The sequence below is a fragment of the Bufo gargarizans genome, chromosome 1, assembly GCF_014858855.1.
Source record: "Bufo gargarizans isolate SCDJY-AF-19 chromosome 1, ASM1485885v1, whole genome shotgun sequence".
NCBI classification, from domain to species: Eukaryota; Metazoa; Chordata; class Amphibia; order Anura; family Bufonidae; genus Bufo; species Bufo gargarizans.
The window spans coordinates 374248797-374270717 of NC_058080.1; the positions used below are offsets into that span (position 1 = coordinate 374248797).

Sequence of the window (21921 nt, forward strand, 5' to 3'; positions counted from 1 at the left end):
CCGCATCCCATAAGACGGTATGACATGGGCTGGCCTAAGTCAGAGACTCCATACAGGTATGATCGCACACCACACTCTCACTGTGACTTTCCACCTCCAACCAATCTTAGTAGTAACCAGAGCACAATAGACTTTGCCAGGTTCTTTACTAAACGAGAGCTTGTTACAAAGGGACTGGCGAAGTTCAGCGATCGCCCTGAAAACTATAGAGCATGGCGGGCCTCCTTTTATAACATTACAAAAGACTTGGGTCTGTCATACAGTGAGGAGATAGACTTCCTCGTAGATCGACTTGGAAAAGACTCGGTAGAACATGCCAAGAGAATCAGGGATATTAATATAAACTACCCAGAGATTGGCCTAAAAATGATCTGGGATAGACTTGATGAATGTTATGGTTCTGCAGAGGTCATGCGTTGTTTAAAAGAATTGACGAATTCCCTAAAATATCTAGCAAAGGGTTTCAGAAACTTAGGGATTTAAGTGATCTACTGATGGAATTACAGGTTGCCAAAGCCGAAGGGGATTTACCGGGGCTTGCTTTCCTCGACACTGCCAGAGGTGTCAAACCTATTGTATTAAAGCTTCCCCACAACCTGCAGGAGAAATGGGTCTCCCACGGGTCAAGGTACAAACATACCTACAATGTGCCATTCCCTCCCTTCAGTGTGTTTGTTGACTTTGTAAGGCTAGAAGCTAATATTCGTAATGACCCTAGCTTTGATCTATCACAGTCTTGTGCCACTCCCTATGACCACAGACCACACAAAGGATCAGTGGCAGTGCACAAAACTAACATTTCACCTGCAGATTCTTACAGGCATTACGGCTCCGCCAGCCGCGAAACAGTCAAAGATCCCGGTAAGCAGTGCCCTCTACACAAGAAGCCTCACCCTCTTCTGAAGTGCAGAGCCTTTAGAGAAATGTCCATAGGAGATCGCAAAGCCTTCCTCAAGGAGAACCGCATTTGCTACAAGTGCTGCTCATCTACATCACATATTGCCAAAGACTGTCAGGTTAGTGTAAAATGCACAGAATGCAACAACTCCGATCACAACACGGCCCTACATCCTGGGCCTTCCCCATGGACCTCATGACAGAGTAACAGTGCCAGAGAGCATGGCGGGGAGGAAAGTACCTCTGAAGCTAACTCACCAGCAGTTACTTCACAATGCACTGAAGTCTGTAAAGGACTCATAGGCGGCAGGTCCTGCTCAAAAATCTGCCTAACAAAAGTATACCCAAAGGGCTGCAGAGACAAAGCCATCAATGTTTACGCCATCCTAGATGACCAAAGTAATGCGTCCCTAGCCAAATCTACTTTCTTTGACATTTTCAGCATCAAAGGGCCCAACACTCCTTATTCCCTAAAGACCTGTGCAGGTACTGTAGAAACGGCGGGGAGGAGAGCTAGTGGCTATCTAATCGAATCCATAGATGGTAAAACGTGTCTTTCCTTACCAACTATTACTGAATGTAACCAAATTCCTGATAATAGACACGAGATCCCTACACCAGAGGTAGCCATACATCACCCCCATTTACAGCGTATAGCCCATCTCTTACCAAAACTTGATCCTAACGCTCAGATAATCTTACTCCTAGGGAGAGATATCTTACAAGTTCATAAAACTAGAGAGCAGATTAATGGCCCTCATCATGCTCCTTATGCCCAAAGGCATGACCTAGGATGGGTCATAGTAGGAGATGTCTGCTTAGGAAGCATACACAAACCAACTTCCATTAATAGCATGCTTACAAGCACATTAGATAATGGACGTCCCTCTATCTTCCAACCATGTAAAAACAACTTCCTCATAAAGGAATTGCCACGTAGCACTCAACTACCTTGTTCTTTCATAGACTCTGTAGACCACGACATAGCTTGTGACAGTGACAAAGACCATCTAGGTTGCTCAGTGTTCCAAAGGACCAAGGAGGACAATCGGGTAGCAATGTCCCACGAAGACAGATTGTTTTTAGAAACCATGCAAAAGGAAATCACTAAGGATGAAACAAATAGTTGGGTAGCACCCCTTCCCTTCAGGCCTCAAAGGCAGCGTTTGCCTAACAACAGAGAGCAAGTCTACAGACGTTTTGTCTCTCTAAGGCGTAGCTTCCACAAGAAACCAGAAATGAAAGACCACTTCTTTACTTTCATGAGGAAAATATTTGAGAATGGTCATGCTGAGGTAGCTCCTACCCTTAAAAACTCTGAAGAATGTTGGTATTTACCCATATTCGGGGTTTACCACCCAAAGAAACCGGGTCAAATTAGAGTAGTGTTTGACTCTAGTGCAAAATATGAAGGCGTCTCCTTAAACGACGTCCTGCTCTCAGGTCCTGATCTTAACAACAAGCTCCTAGGAGTACTGCTTCGTTTTCGCAAAGACTCTGTTGCCTTCATGGCAGACATTCAGCAGATGTTTCATTACTTTCTCGTTAAAGAGGAACACAGAAACTTCTTAAGATTTCTTTGGTTTGTTGACAATGACCCCACAAAAGGTATTGCGGAGTACCGCATGCGGGTACATATCTTTGGTAACAGCCCCTCCCCTGCAGTTGCAACTTATGGTCTTAGACATTCTGCTCAGGAAGGCGAACTAGAATATGGGTCAGACGTCAGACAATTCGTAGAAAGAGACTTTTATGTAGATGACTGTCTAAAATCACTACCCACTGTTGAGGATGCAATAAGTCTCCTTAAGAGAGCTCAAGAAATGCTTGCATGCTCAAACCTGAGACTCCACAAAATAGCCTCTAATAGTAAGCAGCTGATAGAAGCATTTCCCTCTCAAGACCATTCAAATGACCTACAGAGCTTAGACTTAGGGACTGACTCCCTTCCTATACAACGTAGCCTTGGTCTCCTCTGGGATCTAAAATCAGATACGTTTACCTTCCAAGTCAGCCAGGAAGAGAAGCCCTTTACCCGTAGAGGTGTCCTGTCTGCCATAAACAGTCTTTATGATCCCTTAGGATTCACTGCCCCTGTTACAATCCAGGGCAAATCGCTACTTAGAGACTTAACTCAGGAAACATTGGATTGGGATCACCCACTATCCCCTGAAAAAAGAAACCTATGGATAGAGTGGAGAAACTCCCTAAAGACTTTATCTAGCCTGCATGTTCCACGTTCTTACGCTCCTGTGCCATCCACAGAAGTAAAAACACAAAAACTCTATGTATTCTCTGATGCGTCCATCAAAGCAATTGCCGCTGTAGCGTATCTTAAAACTATAGATAACAAAGGTCAGTGCCACACAGGGTTTGTCATGGGCAAAGCAAAACTCGCACCACTTCTCGAACATACAATACCCAGGCTAGAACTCTGTGCCGCTGTACTAGCCGTTGAACTAGCAGAATTAATTACATCAGAGATAAACCTAGAGATTCGAGACACCGAGTTTTATACAGACAGTAAAGTGGTCCTGGGCTACATTTACAACCAAACTAGGCGTTTTTACGTTTACGTTAACAACCGAGTGTTAAGAATCAGGAGGTCCACTTTCCCAAAGCAATGGCACTTTGTACCTACTGACCATAACCCAGCAGACTTAGCAACCAGGTCAGTTGCTGCCAGTCACCTTAAGAACACAGTCTGGTTCACGGGTCCTGCTTTTCTATACAACTCAGAACATTCTTCTGCCTGTGACTCTTATGAGCTGTTAGATGCAGATTCTGACAAAGAAATCCGCCTCCAGGTATCTGTGCTACTTACTGTAAATTCGTACAATCAGCTTGGTAGCCACCGTTTCATCAGGTTCTCCACCTGGAGGTCACTTGTACGAGCTATCACTTGCTTAGCACACATAGCCCGCAGAATCTTGAACTCTATTTTCCTACAAGTGGGTAATGCTAGACTCTCTCATGAATGCCTTACAACCTTTATGGCCGAAGTCTCAGCCATTATCAATGCCAGACCCTTGGCTCCGATATCAAATGACCCAGGAGATCCAGTACTGCTCACGCCTGCCTCTCTACTTACCCAAAAGACTGGTATAGTGAGTGCTCCTTCTGGAGAGTTTGTCACCAAAGATCTCTACAAACGCCAATGGAGACAAGTGCAAGGCCTTGCCGATACCTTCTGGAATAGGTGGAAGAGGCAATATCTTCCCACCTTACAGACAAGAACCAAATGGCACACAGTTAAGCCCAACCTAAAACCTGATGACATTGTTCTTGTTAAAGACTCTCAGGCTCAAAGAAATCATTGGCCTTTGGGCCTCATTACTAAAGTGTTCCCAAGTGAAGACGGACATGTCCGTAAAGTAGAGGTCAAGATTTTCAAACAAAATGAGACCAAACTGTTTATCAGACCTACTTCCGAACTAATCCTACTGTTACCTGTTGAGGACTCTAATGGTGACATCGGCTGATGTCAAGCGGGGAGTGTACTGTCTTCTATGCATAGTTGTTAATGTGAGTGCTCATGTGTGTGTCTTCAGCACCATCTAGTGACCTTTAGCTGTAAGTGCATCTTCTGGCTTTTTTAAGTTATGCATATTCATTAGGTCACCTGACTTCCTGCTCACAGTGCTTTCTGGGAAAGAGACAGGCTCCTGCTTCCTTTTCTCCTCACCTCATGGAAGGAGCAGCTGCACATTGTGTGTCTCTTACTAAAGCATCGTCGGTAAGGGATTTATTTATGTTTTTGTATTGATTTTGTGTACATTGTGCTGTATACTCAGTTCTTGTATGTTCATTTTCCTAGTTTACCTTATCTACTGCCGGTTAATAAAAACCACAGACTACAGAAACAAGTCTCATCTTATTAACTAGTAGAATGGTGATATCTGCCTGTTGAACTGCATATAGACCCCGGGGGTACATGTTGTGAGAACAGGACACCCGACACCCCTGAAAAACAAAAGGGTGGTCCCTAGAGGGAGATAGTGTTAAAACACTCTCCCAAAGTGTACTGCTCTGTAACAAGGAATGTATGGAACGAGTGAGGGGCAGTAACGTTTTAAAACTTAAAGTTTAATTAGGACTGTTTTAAGAAAAAGCCCCTACCAGACAAACAAGACAAACAACAATTAACAGTATGGGACCCACATCAGTGAGTCACCATCGTACGAATCCGCTGGTAATTATACAGAGGTGCGGAGCCGAACGACAAAGCAACACCATATGCAGTCTTTTGGTAGGGTGCCGCAGACTAATAAAGATGCCAGAGGCAAATAATAGGGTGGATCTTACCGGTGGTGCCAGTTGGGACCCTGTAGTCCAAAACCCTGGAGGATGAGGGGCTTCTCGGATCCGAAAAACGCGTCTTCTTTCCAATTTCACCTGGTGCCAGGGGCTGCAGGGAGAATCTATCCCTGTTTTTGCCCTACTTGGCCTGTAAATCCCTAGGTGCCTCCTAACACGGGGTCCTATCCCCGCAAGGGGTGGCCTCGTTTGGAACCTAACCCTAATAAATGAACCCTAAATGGCCCTATAGGGACAGCATGGATTGGCCCCAAGGGTGATGGTAGCTAGTAGGGTGAAAAATAATCTAAGTTCTGATGGATTTATTCTGCGTCCCTACGCGTTTCATCTAATGAAGAATAAATCAAAACTATAAAGAGTACCTCCACTTCATAAAGATAGAATGGAGACCCCCTGACTCATCAGGGGACAGGGGACATGGGTGGAGGATAAGGTCTATACCCTTAACCTATTGTGATAGATAATGGGAGAGGGTAAGCCAAAAAGGATTGCACAGACCTGACTAGACCAGTGTGGTCCCAAATCAGTCCGGATACCTGTGGATGATGTAATAACAGAACAAAACCCATTCAGATATTGAACCCACCAAAAGCTGATATATTTGTGGCATAAGGATAAGGAGGTGTACTTACTATTAAGGTCATGGAAGCCGCGTGGCCAGTGCCATGAGAAGCGGGAGTATGGTTTGACGTCCGCCTGTTGTATCGGCGTCTGTCTGCGCTACTAAAGGCGCCAGTAAGTTTAAATGGAAGGGGGTATCATGTGGTGCGCCTGCGCGAGGAGTGCGGCTGCCGTCATGTGACTAAAGCATGTGTCAGCTGACGTCGCGATCCGCCTCCTAACCGGCGCATGCGCACATATGGGATGTGCAGCTCGGATGCCGCAGCTGCTGTGACGTAATGGTAGGCGTCACTGTCAGAGAGGTCCTACCAGCCCGGGCGCGGCGTCGGCTGTATAGTGGAATAAGGTGGGAGGAGTGACCATATAGTGCGGGCGACTCCTACTACTACATCTATGAGTGTTGGTGGTGATTGAAGAAATCACTTTCAACATGGGACCTAAGGGGGGGGGGGGGGGCATTAAGTGACAGGCGTACCCACTAGGGCCCAGACTGGGTTTAGTGGCCACCCGAAGCATAAAGACAATTGGGACAAGATGACCGGCCCCGTGGAAAGGTGTCGTCATCAGAACGATTTAGTCAACCAAGGTGTAATGATCACGTTAGAACAAATGAGCGTCCACCCGCTCTAAATAAAATGAATGATTAGGAGACATAATGGTATTAGTGGCACTATTGAGTGCTTGAATGCGTGGACAGTGCGCTCGAGGGACCGTTAGACATTTACTGTCCTGATGATACAGTAAGGAAACCCCTGCTGTTAACAGACAGTAGCATACATATACATATATGTGTAGGAGACTGGGGATGGTCACAAGAAGCACCCAAATTGTAGCTGGTCATTCAATCCATTGGGGTTGGTGGTATTCAACCTGAATATCCACCAACACTCCCTTTGGAGAATCTTCTTGTCCCAGTCTCCTCCACGTGGTGGCTTTCTAATGGCTTCCAACCCTACAAACGTGACACCTGACGACCTTCCATCGTGCACAGATTGGATGTGTCTAGCTACTGGGGTGTCCCTATTGTTACGTATGTCACCTAGGTGCTCACCTATACGTACCCGTAGTTCCCTACGGGTTTTGCCGACATATCTAATGCCGCATTCACAGGTGAGTAGATAAACAACTCCTGCGGTGCGGCAGTTGATAAAATCTCGTATATGGTGAACGGGATCCGTAGGACCAACCGCAACCGTTTTTCCCTGGGTGACATACTTTACTTTACTTTACTTAGTATGTCACCCAGGGAAAAACGGTTGCGGTTGGTCCTACGGATCCCGTTCACCATATACGAGATTTTATCAACTGCCGCACCGCAGGAGTTGTTTATCTACTCACCTGTGAATGCGGCATTAGATATGTCGGCAAAACCCGTAGGGAACTACGGGTACGTATAGGTGAGCACCTAGGTGACATACGTAACAATAGGGACACCCCAGTAGCTAGACACATCCAATCTGTGCACGATGGAAGGTCGTCAGGTGTCACGTTTGTAGGGTTGGAAGTCATTAGAAAGCCACCACGTGGAGGAGACTGGGACAAGAAGATTCTCCAAAGGGAGTGTTGGTGGATATTCAGGTTGAATACCACCAACCCCAATGGATTGAATGACCAGCTACAATTTGGGTGCTTCTTGTGACCATCCCCAGTCTCCTACACGTATTAAGGCAGATTGCCTGGATTTGTGGGAGGGGCTGAGGTCCGCCTCCAGCCTATTTAGGGCACTCCCCTTACCTGGCTCCTGCATCATTGAGGTCTGAGCTTTTGAGAGAGGAGGTCGCTTGTGGAGTGTCTGGAGAGTTGCCTGCGAGTCGCTGAATTTCTGGGAGTTTTTCGTTGCCATCAGTTCTGGATTTGGAGCATTTCAGTTCTATTTTTCCGGCTTTACTCAGGTTCACTGGGGGTCACGTTTTGCCCGTTAAATTGCGAGTCATCCATGTCATGTCTCCATACAGCTTCTCTCAAATGTGTGCTAATTAATTCATATAGGGTTTGTCCTGTATTAAAACATTGTCAATTAGCGCCATCTTCTGACCACTTCCATATTGTTCTCTGTGTATGTTCAGCCTCTTTGTTACTCCTCCCCTTTGTGACCTCACTTATCTACAAGAAGGGGAGTAGTCTTCTAGAAGTTGCCATCTTTCTTCACATGCTCTGCTGTACAAGATTATCTAAACTTCTACTATAGGCTGCATAGCCGGTAAAGCATTATTTCTTGCTGTTCTTTCATGCCTATGTGATTATTACTAGCTATAGACATGCATTATGTGTATTTCTGTGTAGGCAGCTAGTTAGCAGTTCAGATGTAAAGTAAGGGCCTAGTCAGCTACCCCTTGCAGACATGTTGTATGCTGTTCTATGATATGTATCAGACATGTTGTATGCTATTCTATGATATGTATATTTGCAGTTCATGTACTTATTGCATTCTTTATGTTACTGGTTCACAGTTTCACACCAACTTACTTCGGCTCATTAAAGCTACAGATCATTACCTGGTCTCAATTTACTGAGTAGTAGGAGGGTGTTTATCTGCCTGCCAAGTCCATACACACCCCAGGGGTACACGTGGTAACGAGGACAGGACAGTGAAACGGCTGCGACCTGGCGAGTGGAAAATAAGATACAGACTTCAGAGGCCGCTATCCCACCACGCAGCTACCTGCATATGAGAACACAGCAGTCTCTTCACAGTCAAGATCCTGAACAGCAGCATCATGTCACAAAGCCAAACTTCTTACAAGACAAGGTCTAAGGCCAGTCGCTCTGCAAGATCCTCAGCAGTCAGCAATGCCACCGCCATTGCACGTGCAGAAGCGGAGGCGGCAAAAGCACGCGCTGCCTTTGCAGAGCAAGAGATGCAACTAAAGCTACGTCAAGCAACATTTGAAGCTGAAAAGGCAAGTCAGCAAGCGGCACTGGAGAAGCTCTCAGCGCAGAAGGAAGCTGCCGCAGCCATTGCCAAAGCAGAGGCCCTGGAAGCACTCTTTTACCCAGACGACGAAAGATGCAGCGGTCCAGCCAACCTAGATCTCATCCATCAAGATTCCCTGCAGCGCACTTCAGAGTATGTCCATCGACATTCCAGAATGATCGACACTCTCCAGCCGACAGAAGATCTTCAACAAGACCTCATCGACGGATTTCATCGAACTCGCCTCACAGCAACCCCGGAAGTCCAGGATAAGTCTCTAACCCGCAGGCCAGAGGACAATCCAGGAAATGAACTAAGTAGGGACCACCCGCCTTCTCATCAGGAGTTCCAGCCTGCGCATAATGTTCCAGAAACATCCTTTTTCGTGCCTAGAAGGTATGATACAGTCCAACCTAAAAGAGAGACTACTGACAGGTATGATTATACACCATTTTCTCACTATCGCAACACACTGCCAGCTTACTCTCCTCCTGATCAAACCAGCATGGACATTGTTAAGTTCCTCACAAGGCGTGAGCTGGTTGCCAAGGGACTTGGGAAGTTTGATGATCACCCTGAGAGTTATAGGGCCTGGCGTTCTTCCTTTAAGAACACAATCAAAGACGTTGGACTATCCCCCAGCGAAGAGATAGACCTCTTAGCTAAGTGGCTAGGGACTGCATCTGCTGAGCATGTAAAAAGAATCAAGTCCATTAATATAAGAAACCCAGATATCGGACTAAAAATGGTTTGGGACAGACTTGACGAATGTTATGGTTCAGCAGAGGCAATAGAAAACTCTTTCTTTAAAAGGATAGAAGATTTCCCTAGAATAGCTCCTAAAGGCTTCCAGAAACTTAGGGAACTTAGTGACTTATTAATGGAACTACAAGTAGCCAAATCTGAAGGTGATCTGTCGGGACTCACATTCTTTGACACTGCCAGGGGTGTTAACCTCATAGTACAAAGGTTAACCCCCGGCTTACAAAATGAGTGGGTCAAATGTGGTTCTAACTATAAGAAAAAACACAATGTTTCATTTCCTCCATTTTCTGTGTTTGTAGACTTCATACGTGACCAGGCTAAGATAAGAAATGATCCTAGTTTTGATTTTACACTGGCATGTACTTCTGTTTCAGGTCTTCCTTCACGTAGAGCTTCAGTGGCGGTTCACAAGACTGAACTGTTCCCTTCAGACTCTCTCCACAGGTCTGCTGGTTCCTACCATGCTACAAACAAAGTTAAAAACCCTGGTAAGCAGTGTCCTATACACCGAAAACCACATTCTCTCCTGACATGTAGGGGCTTTAGAGAAAAACCCATCGAGGAGCGTAAAGCCTTCCTTAGAGAAAATAACATCTGCTACAAGTGCTGTTCTTCAACCACTCATTTAGCCAAAGACTGCAAGGTTAGTGAAAAGTGTAAAGAATGTGATAGCACAGACCATAGTACAGCATTACATCCTGGACAAGCTCCATGGACTTTACAACACGCTTACAATACTGTTCAGCATGGTGGAGAGGAGGGTAACACTGCTGTCGCTACCCTGGAGGTCACTCCACAGTGCACTGAGATCTGCAAAGGATCCATAAGTGGAAGATCCTGTTCCAAAATATGTCTAGTCCGAGTCTACCCAACAGGACAAAGAGACAAAGCAGTCAAAATGTATGCCATTCTAGATGACCAGAGCAATAGGTCTCTAGCCACCTCAACCTATTTTGACATATTCAACATTAAAAGCCCCAGCTTCCCATACTCACTAAGGACTTGTGCAGGATTTGTGGAGACGGCGGGGAGAAGAGCATCCGGTTTCCAAGTTGAAGCGATGAACGGCGAGATCAGCTTGCCCTTACCAACTCTAATAGAGTGCAATCAAATCCCTGATCACAGATTTGAAATCCCTACTCCAGATGTCGCAATGCATCATGCACACCTAAAGCATATAGCCCACCTGATCCCAGAACTTGACCCACAGGCTAAGATAATATTGCTACTCGGGAGAGACATTCTACGAGTCCATAAAGTGAGACAGCACATAAATGGTCCTGGCAACGCTCCTTATGCTCAAAGGCTGGATCTAGGATGGGTCTTAATAGGAGAAGTCTGCCTTGGGAGTGTGCACAAGCCAGAGTCAGTTCATAATATGTTTACAAGCACACTAGCCAGTGAACACCCTCACTTTTCCAACCATGTGTCAACAACTTCCTCATAAAGAAGCTACCGTGTGCTTCCCATCTACCTTGTTCCTTTACAGATGTCTCTAGTGACAGCGACCAAGACCACTTAGGATGCACTGTCTTCCAAAGGACAAAAGATGACAATCAGGTGGCACTATCTATCGAAGACAAGCTGTTCTTGGAAATAATGGAACAAGATTTCGTGAAGGACAGCACTAACAGTTGGGTTGCGCCTCTTCCCTTCAGAACTCCAAGGCCACGCCTACCTAACAACAAGGTACAAGTACTTAAACGTTTCTCTTCTCTTAGACGTAACTTCCAAAGAAGGCCGGAGATGAGAGAACACTTCTTTTCTTTCATGCAGAGAATATTTGAGAACAATCATGCAGAGATTGCACCACCCCTTGAAGCTCATGAAGAATGCTGGCACCTCCCAATTTTCGGAGTATATCATCCCAAAAAACCAGGTCAGATCAGAGTCGTGTTTGACTCTAGTGCTAAATATGAAGGCATCTCCTTAAACGATGTACTCCTGACTGGCCCTGACCTAAATAACAAACTGCTAGGGGTACTCCTCCGTTTCCGCAAGGATTCTGTCGGTCTGATTGCTGATATCCAACAGATGTTTCACTGCTTCCTTGTTAGAGAGAAGGATAGAAACTTCCTCAGATTCTTCTGGTTTAAAGACAATGACCCTTTAAAAGATGTCATAGAGTACCGCATGAGAGTACACATTTTCGGTAACAGCCCCTCACCTGCTGTTGCTATTTACGGACTCAGACGTTCTGCTCAGGAAGGAGAAAGAGAATATGGGTCAGATACAAGACAGTTTGTAGAAAAAGACTTCTATGTAGATGACTGTTTGAAATCTTTACCTTCCAGTGATTCTGCAATCAGTCTCCTCAAAAGAGCCCAAGACATGCTCGCCTGTTCCAATTTGAGACTCCACAAGATTGCTTCAAACAGCAAAGAGGTTATGGAAGCCTTCCCTACTGAAGACCATTCCATTGACCTAAGAGATTTGGACCTGGGGTCAGATACTTTACCTGTCCAACGCAGCCTTGGACTTCTATGGGACTTGAAATCCGATACCTTCACCTTTCAAGTTAGCAAGGAAGAAAAGCCTTTCACCCGCAGAGGCGTCCTGTCTGCAATCAACAGCCTGTATGATCCTTTGGGTTTTGTAGCTCCTGTCACTATCCAAGGTAAGGCCTTGCTTAGAGATTTAATCCATGAAACTACTGACTGGGATGTTCCATTATCCCCTGAAAAGAAGAATATGTGGGTAGAATGGAGAAACTCCCTGACATCTCTGTCTAGCCTTAATGTCTCACGCCCATATGCTCCTGTGCCATCTACTGATGTCCAAGACCATACACTCTGCGTATTTTCCGATGCTTCTGTTAACCCCTTAAGGACCGGGCTCATTTTCACCTTAAGGACCGGGCCATTTTTTGCAAATCTGACCAGTGTCCCTTTAAGTGCTCATAACTTTCAAACGCTTTGACTTACCCAGGCCGTTCTGAGATTGTTTTTTCGTCACATATTGTACTTCATGACACTGCTAAAATTGGGTCAAAAAAGTTATTTTTTTTGCATAAAAAAATACATTTTTTACCAAAAATTTTGAAAAATTAGCAAATTTCAAAGTTTCAGTTTCTCTACTTCTGTAATACATAGTAATACCCCCAAAAATTGTGATGACTTTACATTCCCCATATGTCTACTTCATGTTTGTAGCATTTTGGGAATGATATTTTATTTTTTGGGGATGTTACAAGGCTTAGAAGTTTAGAAGCAAATTTTGAAATTTTTGAGAAATCTTCAAAATCCCACTTTTTATGGACCAGTTCAGGTTTGAAGTCATATTGTGAGGCTTAGATAATAGAAACCTCCCAAAAATGACCCCATTCTAGAAACTACACCCCTCAAGGTATTCAAAACTGTTTTTTCAAACTTTATTAACCCTTTAGGTGTTCCACAAGAGTTAATGGCAGATGGAGAAACAATTTTGAAATTTCTATTTTTTGGAAAATTTTCCAATATAATAAATTTTTTCCAGGAGTAAAATAAGGGTTAACTGCCAAACAACACTCAAAATGGGTTGCCCTGATTCTGTAGTTTGCAAAAACACCCCATATGTGGTCGTAAACTACTGTTTGGCCGAACGGTAGCACATAGAAGGAGGGGAACACCATATGGGTTTTGGAAGGCAGATTTTGCAGGACTGGTTTTGTTTATACCATGTCCCATTTGAAGCCCCCTGTTGCACCCCTAGAATAGAAATTTCAAAAAAGTGACTCCATCTAAGAAAGTACACCCCTCAAGGTATTCAAAACTGGGTTTACAAACTTTGTTAACCCTTTAGGTGTTCCACAAGAGTTAATGGCAGATGGAGAAACAATTATGAAATTTCAATTTTTTGGAAAATTTTCCAATATAATCAATTTTTTCTAGGAGTAAAACAAGGGTTAACTGCCAAACAACACTCAAAATGGGTTGCCCTGATTCTGTAGTTTGCAAAAACACCCCATATGTGGTCGTAAACTACTGTTTGGCCGAACGGTAGCACATAGAAGGAGGGGAACACCATATGGGTTTTGGAAGGCAGATTTTGCAGGACTGGTTTTGTTTATACCATGTCCCATTTGAAGCCCCCTGTTGCACCCCTAGAATAGAAATTTCAAAAAAGTGACTCCATCTAAGAAAGTACACCCCTCAAGGTATTCAAAACTGGGTTTACAAACTTTGTTAACCCTTTAGGTGTTCCACAAGAGTTAATGGCAGATGGAGAAACAATTATGAAATTTCAATTTTTTGGAAAATTTTCCAATATAATCAATTTTTTCTAGGAGTAAAACAAGGGTTAACTGCCAAACAACACTCAAAATGGGTTGCCCTGATTCTGTAGTTTGCAAAAACACCCCATATGTGGTCGTAAACTACTGTTTGGCCGAACGGTAGCACATAGAAGGAGGGGAACACCATATGGGTTTTGGAAGGCAGATTTTGCAGGACTGGTTTTGTTTATACCATGTCCCATTTGAAGCCCCCTGTTGCACCCCTAGAATAGAAATTTCAAAAAAGTTACTCCATCTAAGAAAGTACACCCCTCAAGGTATTCAAAACTGGGTTTACAAACTTTGTTAACCCTTTAGGTGTTCCACAAGAGTTAATGGCAGATGGAGAAACAATTATGAAATTTCAATTTTTTGGAAAATTTTCCAATATAATCAATTTTTTCTAGGAGTAAAACAAGGGTTAACTGCCAAACAACACTCAAAATGGGTTGCCCTGATTCTGTAGTTTGCAAAAACACCCCATATGTGGTCGTAAACTACTGTTTGGCCGAACGGTAGCACATAGAAGGAGGGGAACACCATATGGGTTTTGGAAGGCAGATTTTGCAGGACTGGTTTTGTTTATACCATGTCCCATTTGAAGCCCCCTGTTGCACCCCTAGAATAGAAATTTCAAAAAAGTGACTCCATCTAAGAAAGTACACCCCTCAAGGTATTCAAAACTGGGTTTACAAACTTTGTTAACCCTTTAGGTGTTCCACAAGAGTTAATGGCAGATGGAGAAACAATTATGAAATTTCAATTTTTTGGAAAATTTTCCAATATAATCAATTTTTTCTAGGAGTAAAACAAGGGTTAACTGCCAAACAACACTCAAAATGGGTTGCCCTGATTCTGTAGTTTGCAGAAACACCCCATATGTGGTGGTAAACTACTATTTGGCTAAACGGCAGGACATAGAAGAAGGGGAACGCCATATGGTTTTTGGAAGGCAGATTTTGCTGGACTGGTTTATTTACACCATGTACCCTTTCAAGCCCCCTGATGCACCCCTAGAGTAGAAACTCCATAAAAGTGACCCCATCTAGGAAACTACGGGATAAGGTGGTTGTTGTTTTGGGACTATTTTTGGGGTAAATTTGATATTTGGTTGCTCTATATTACTCTTTTTTGAGGCAATGTAACAAAAAAAAAAAAATCTAAAATTGTTTCTACATTCGCTATTTAGTTTTGTGGAACACCTAAAGGGTTAACATAGTTTGTAAAGTAACTTTTGAATACCTTGAGGGGTGTAGTTTCTTAGATGGGGTCACTTTTTTGGAGTTTCTAGTCTGGGCTACATCAGGGGGGGCTTCTAATGGGACATGGTGTCAAAAAAAAAACTGTCCATCAAAATCTGCCTTCCAGAAACCGTATGGCGTTCCCTTCGTTCTATGCCCTGCCGTGCGGCTATATAGCCATTTACGACCACATATGGGGTGTTTCTGCAAACGACAGAATCGGGGCAATAAATATTTAGTTTTGTTTGGCTGTTAACCCTTGCTTTATTACCGGCAAAATGGATTTAAATTGAAATTTTGCCCAAAAATAGGCGTTTTGGCACCGTTTTTATTTTATATTTTTAACACCGTTCATCCGAGGCGTTTGGTCAAAAGTTATTTTTATAGCGACGACTTTTACGCACGCGACGATGCCCAATATGTATGGCTCTCAGACTTTGGAGACACTAAGCAGGCATCCTAAAACTGCGGCCCTCCAGATGTTGTAAAACTACAATTCCCACCATGCCCTGCTGATGGCTGTAGGTTGTCTGGGCATGCTGGGAGTTATAGTTTTACAACATCTGGAGGGCCGCAGTTTGAGGATGCCTGCACTAAAACTAATATTTTTGGGGGAAAGAAAAATAGTTTTCGTGTCTCCAAAGTCTGAGAGCCATAGTGTTTTATGTTCTCTAGTGAACTGTTGGGGATTATAAAAATTTAGTACTCCATGGAAGTGTGATACTCCCTGAAGCAATCGATAACGCAGAGGCCCGGATGATCGGGGCACGTGTCGCACTGAGTGGTGGTGTCCTTCCGTATCCCCCTCCTGCGACACACTCTGCACTTTTTTTGGGTTCGTCCCTTCTTTCCAGTATGGGGGACCACACCTGGAAAGTGTTGGCCAGGGACGATCCGGGCGCCTCCAGTTCCCGAGGTACTCCGGCCTGCTCTTTCCCGGTCCGAAAAGATCAGGTCCTTGAGGACTGCCTCATAGAATTGGAGGAATGTCCCTGTGCTGCCAGCGCTTCGGGATAGTACAAAAGAGTTGTACATGGCAACCTGCACCAAGTAGACCGCAACTTTTTTGTACCATGCCCGGGTTTTGCGCATGGCGTTATATGGCGTGAGGACTTGATCCGAGAGATCAACTCCTCCCATATACCGATTGTAGTCGACGATACAATCGGGCTTGAGGACCGTTGCCGCGGTACCTCGCACAGGGACTGGGGTGGTGCCGTTACCGTGGATTGTGGACAGCATAAGGACATCCCTCTTGTCCTTATACCTGACCAGCAACAGGTTTCCACTGGTAAGTGCACGGGTCTCACCCCTGGGGATAGGTACCTGGAGGGGGTAGGCAGGGAGGCCGCGCTGATTTTTCCGCACGGTCCCACAAGCGAACGTAGATCTGGCGGCAAGGGACCTGAACAAGGGAATGCTGGTATAAAAGTTATCCACGTACAAGTGGTAACCATTATCCAGCAGTGGGTACATAAGGTCCCACACGAGTTTCCCGCTAACACCCAGAGTGGGGGGACATTCTGGGGGTTGAATACGGGAATCTCGCCCCTCGTACACACGAAATTTGTAAGTGTACCCTGAGGTACTCTCACAAATTTTGTATAGCTTCACGCCATACCTCGCTCGCTTTGTGGGAATATATTGGCGGAAACTGAGTCTCCCCTTGAACGCAATGAGCGACTCATCAACCGCGACCTCCCTTCCAGGTACGTAGGCCTGCTGAAATGTGGCCCCAAAGTGATCGATGACAGGCCGTATCTTATACAGCCGGTCATAGGCAGGATCACCTCGGGGTGGACATGCTGCATTATCGGAATAATGCAGACATTTCCGGATGGCCTCAAACCGGGAGCGTGTCATGACCATACTGTACAGTGGGGTCTGGTACAGGACGTCCCCACTCCAGTATTGCCTGACACTGGGTTTTTGGACTAGACCCATATGCAGCACGAGGCCCCAAAATGTCCTCATTTCGGCTGCACTGACCGGCGTCCAGCCACCGGGTCTAGCCAAAACTGAGCCTGGGTTTTGAGCGACGAACTGTTGGGCGTACAGATTCGTCTGCTCCACCATCAAATTCACCAGTGGGTTACTGAAAAAAAAACTAAAATAGTCAATTTCAGTAAACCCCACTGTGGGAATCTGGATTCCAGGATTGCCAGCGAAATCCGGAATCTCAGGCTCAAAGTCCACTGGGGGACACCAGCTAAGTTCATCGGCAGGGGTCTCCGGTGAACTTATTTGGTGGGCCGGGAAACCAGTACGAACCCCAGGGCGGCTCGTACTAGGGTGGGCCACAGGATCCCTAGCATGTGCGGCCCCTGGCTCCGCCTGGCGGCGTCTCCGCCGCCTTGGTGGCTCATCGTCATCCGATGATGATGAGGAGGATGCTGATGATAAGAGGAATGTGGGGTCATCCTCATCCTCACTGGGGCTCTCGGAGTCGGAGGCAATCTGGGCATATGCCTCCTCGGCCGAGAACACCCGGCGGGCCATGGGTGTGTGTGCGTGTGTGTAAAACTTTATTATATGTGCGTGTGTGTGGGGGCAACGGGTGTTCGCGTACTAAAAAAAGGAAAAAAGGGCAAGTGTTAGGAAAAAAAAAAAGTTGCTGATTAGCGGTACAACGCTGATCAGCGGTGGGGCAGGCGATGCGCTAACAGTGGACGGACGCTAAAAAGTGCCGACCAGTCAGCGAACGCAGAAAAAAAAGTGGTGGTGAGGGGGCTAGTGGTGGTGGTGGGGGGATGGGGGGGGGTTGGGGGGAGTGGTGGGGGGGTGGGTGGGGGGGCTGGTGGTGGTGGGGGGCTGGTAGGGGGGGGCAAGTGGCAGGGGGGGGTCTGGGGTCTGATGGATCAAAAAAGATTTGTGTAAAAGTTAAAAGTTTTTTTTTTTTTTTTTTCCTAACTAACTTTTCCCTTCTTTCCCTGCCTAACGATGCCTCTCCCTCACTGACCCTAACCTACCTGGGTGGCGATGGGTGCAGGAGGGTGATGGATGGCGATTAGGGGGACACAGGAGCTGGTGCTGGACGATGCTGCCGGGTGCTCGTGCAGAACAGGAAGAGGAGGGGAGAGAGGAGCGCAGGAAGTTTGAATCTCGCGCCTCTCTCCCCTGCACCAATCAGCACCCTGGACAGCAGTGTTCAGCACCAGGGCCAGCACCGCCTCCTCAAATCCTCGGACTGCGATTGGTGGTGTATAATTACGCCACCGATCGCAGTCTTTTTCCGGTTCATCGGGTCACCGGACACCCGAATGGACCGGAAACGCAGAAAACCGCAGGTCTGAATTGACCTGCGGTTTTCTGCGATCGCCGATACGGGGGGGTCAAATGACCCCCCCCTGCGTTGTTACGGGATGCCGGCTGAATGATTTCAGCCGAAATCCCGTTCCGATTAACCCCCGCGGCGCCGGAATGCCGATTTTAAGTCAGGACGTACCGGTACGCCCTTGGTCCTTAAGGACTCGGGAAATAGGGCGTACCGGTACGCCCTGTGTCCTTAAGGGGTTAAAGCTATATCTGCTGTAGCTTATCTCAGAACCATGGACACTAACGGACAATACCACGTTGGGTTTATCATGGGCAAGGCAAAACTCGCACCACAACCTGAACACACTATACCCAGACTTGAACTTTGTGCTGCAGTCTTGGCCGTCGAGATGGCCGAGCTAATCACGTCTGAGATAGACATTGATCTTAAAAAGGTTGAATTCTACACAGACAGCAAGGTGGTCTTGGGTTATATCTATAATGAATCCAGACGATTCTATGTTTATGTCAATAACAGGGTGCTTCGGATTAGGAAATCCACCTGTCCAGAACAATGGCATTATGTGCCTACCGACAATAATCCTGCAGACCATGCTACAAGAGCTGTTGCAGCAAGCCGTCTCAAAAACACAACCTGGCTCACTGGTCCTGCATTTTTACGTAATCCAGGTTCAGCTGTTCACCAGAACAACATATGCGAACTAGTGGACGAAGACTTGGACATTGAGATCCGTCCCAAAGTGTCTGCACTTCACACAGTGACATCATTCGACTCCCTTGGTTCTCATCGCTTTAAAAGATTCTCTACTTGGAAATCGCTTGTACGAGCCATTACTTGTCTAGCCCACATAGCTCGTGCCTTTAAAGAGACCAATTGTAATGATGTTAGGCAGTGTAAAGGCTGGCACCACTGCCAAGAGGTTTACACTGTGACAGAATTCCAGCAGTCAAAGAAAATCATCATTCACACCATACAACATGAAGTCTTTGCCAAAGAGATTGACTGCATCACCAACCATAAGTCTATCCCTAAAAGTAGCTCTTTAAAAAAGCTTGACCCATTCCTGGACGAGGACGGTCTACTGAGAGTCGGAGGTCGTCTTAAGCAAGCAAGTCTCGAGCTCAAGGAAAGAAACCCTCTGATAATTCCTGGGAATCATCACGTTACTACTTTGATTGTACAATACTATCACAACCAAGTGAAGCACCAAGGAAGACTGTTTACGGAAGGAGCTCTACATACTGCTGGATTGTGGATAGTTGGGGCGAAGAGACGTGTGAGTAGCATTATCTTCAAATGCGTCATGTGTCGTAAACTTCGTGGTAGGTTACAGACACAGAAGATGGCAAATCTACCTGTTGATAGACTCAGTATGGATCCTCCTTTCACCAACGTTGGATTGGATGTATTTGGACCCTGGTCGGTCACAACACGTCAAACTAGAGGAGGCCAAGCAAACAGCAAACGCTGGGCAGTCTTATTCACGTGTATGACCATCAGAGCTGTTCACATTGAAGTCATCGAATCGATGGATACCTCAAGCTTTATCAACGCTCTTAGACGTTTTATTGCAATCAGGGGTCCTGTAAAGCACATTCGCTCTGACAGAGGTTCCAATTTTGTTGGAGCAGCTAAAGAACTACAGATCTCCTCCAATATTGGTGGCAAGAGTGTGGAGAGATACCTGAGAGACCAGGATTGCACTTGGACTTTTAACCCACCTCACTCCTCTCATATGGGTGGAGCTTGGGAGAGGATGATTGGTATAGCCCGCAGAATCCTGGATTCCATCTTCTTACAAGTAGGAACTGCTACACTCACTCACGAGAGCCTTGTAACCTTCATGGCTGAAGTCACAGCCATCATCAATGCTAGACCTTTGACTCCAGTTCTGAGCGATCCAGAGGAACCATTCCTTCTCACTCCTGCAACCCTCCTTACCCAGAAGATTGGGAAAGTGAGTACTCCTCCTGGTGAGTTCAGCACCAAAGATCTTTATAAACGTCAATGGAGACAAGTACAGTGCCTTGCCAATACATTTTGGGACAGGTGGAAGAAACAGTACATATCCACTTTACAACCACGGAACAAATGGCAAACTGTCAGGCCCAACCTGAAACTTGGGGATGTTGTTCTTCTAAAGGACAGTCAGTTGCAAAGAAATGAGTGGCCCCTAGGACTTGTCACAAAGACATTTCCAAGCGAGGATGGGAATGTCCGTAAAGTGGAAGTAAAGGTCTGCAGATCACAAGAGACCAAGCTGTTCCTTAGACCAGTGTGTGAACTCATTCTCCTGTTATCTCCTGATGACTGATAGTGGTATTAATCAATACTTAAAATTAATCAAATATTAATCAATACTTAAATGTGTGCTAATTTATTCATATAGGGTTTGTCCTGTATTAAAACATTGTCAATTAGCGCCATCTTCTGACCACTTCCATATTGTTCTCTGTGTATGTTCAGCCTCTTTGTTACTCCTCCCCTTTGTGACCTCACTTATCTACAAGAAGGGGAGTAGTCTTCTAGAAGTTGCCATCTTTCTTCACATGCTCTGCTGTACAAGATTATCTAAACTTCTACTATAGGCTGCATAGCCGGTAAGGCATTATTTCTTGCTGTTCTTTCATGCCTATGTGATTATTACTAGCTATAGACATGCATTATGTGTATTTCTGTGTAGGCAGCTAGTTAGCAGTTCAGATGTAAAGTAAGGGCCTAGTCAGCTACCCCTTGCAGACATGTTGTATGCTGTTCTATGATATGTATCAGACATGTTGTATGCTATTCTATGATATGTATATTTGCAGTTCATGTACTTATTGCATTCTTTATGTTACTGGTTCACAGTTTCACACCAACTTACTTCGGCTCATTAAAGCTACAGATCATTACCTGGTCTCAATTTACTGAGTAGTAGGAGGGTGTTTATCTGCCTGCCAAGTCCATACACACCCCAGGGGTACACGTGGTAACGAGGACAGGACAATCCATACGGTGCAGCCGGGGCCTCACGGTTGTCCCCTGTACCGGTTCAATTCATTTCACCAAACGCTGCACCATGTCACTGTTTTCTCATACAAGTCACCAGTATTTCATTTCTGTCACGCCTTGTTCATGCACAATTTGTCTACACCGTACCACTATTCCGGTCAGCACCCCTGCGGCAGCATGCAGTCGTTTCCTGGGCAATCCCCTATTTCTGTTAATTTCATTTCACCAAACGCTGCACTAATGTCGCAGCTTTCTCGCCCAGGTCACCAGCATTTCATTTCTGTCATGTCTTTTTCAGGCATAAATTTACCTACACCGTATCACCACTCCGGACAACACCCCTGCGGCTGCAGGCAGTGGTTTCTGAGTCATCCATACGGTACAGCCGGGGCCTCACGGTTGCCCCTGTACCGGTTCATTTCATTTCATCATACGCTGCACCAATGTCACGGTTTCTCATACAAGTCACCAGTATTCATTTCTGTCACGCCTTGTTCATGCGCAATTTGTCCACACCGTACTACCATTCCGGTCAACACCTCTGCAGCATGCGGCATGGTTTCTGGCCTAATCCCCCATTTCTGTTTCATTTCATTTCATAGACGCTGCGCTAATGTCACGGCTTCCTCACAGTCACCAGCAT

The 21921-nt window shown here is 45.6% G+C and overlaps 1 protein-coding gene across 1 annotated transcript; it reads left to right on the forward strand.

Moving 5' to 3' along the window:
* Positions 1-8465: 8465 nt before the first annotated feature.
* On the forward strand, positions 8466-21151 carry LOC122931019. The gene is made up of 3 exons (XM_044284905.1): positions 8466-9145; positions 9889-10002; positions 21135-21151. Exons 1-2 carry the CDS (start codon positions 8553-8555, stop codon positions 9902-9904), a joined length of 609 nt encoding a protein of 202 aa, XP_044140840.1. The 5' UTR covers positions 8466-8552; the 3' UTR covers positions 9905-10002; positions 21135-21151.
* The last annotated feature ends 770 nt before the right edge of the window (positions 21152-21921 follow it).

What these genes read in the sequence shown, in the direction of transcription:
- LOC122931019 (XM_044284905.1), top strand. Translation starts at nt 8,553, where the DNA reads ATGTCACAAAGCCAAACTTCTTACAAGACAAGGTCTAAGGCCAGTCGC.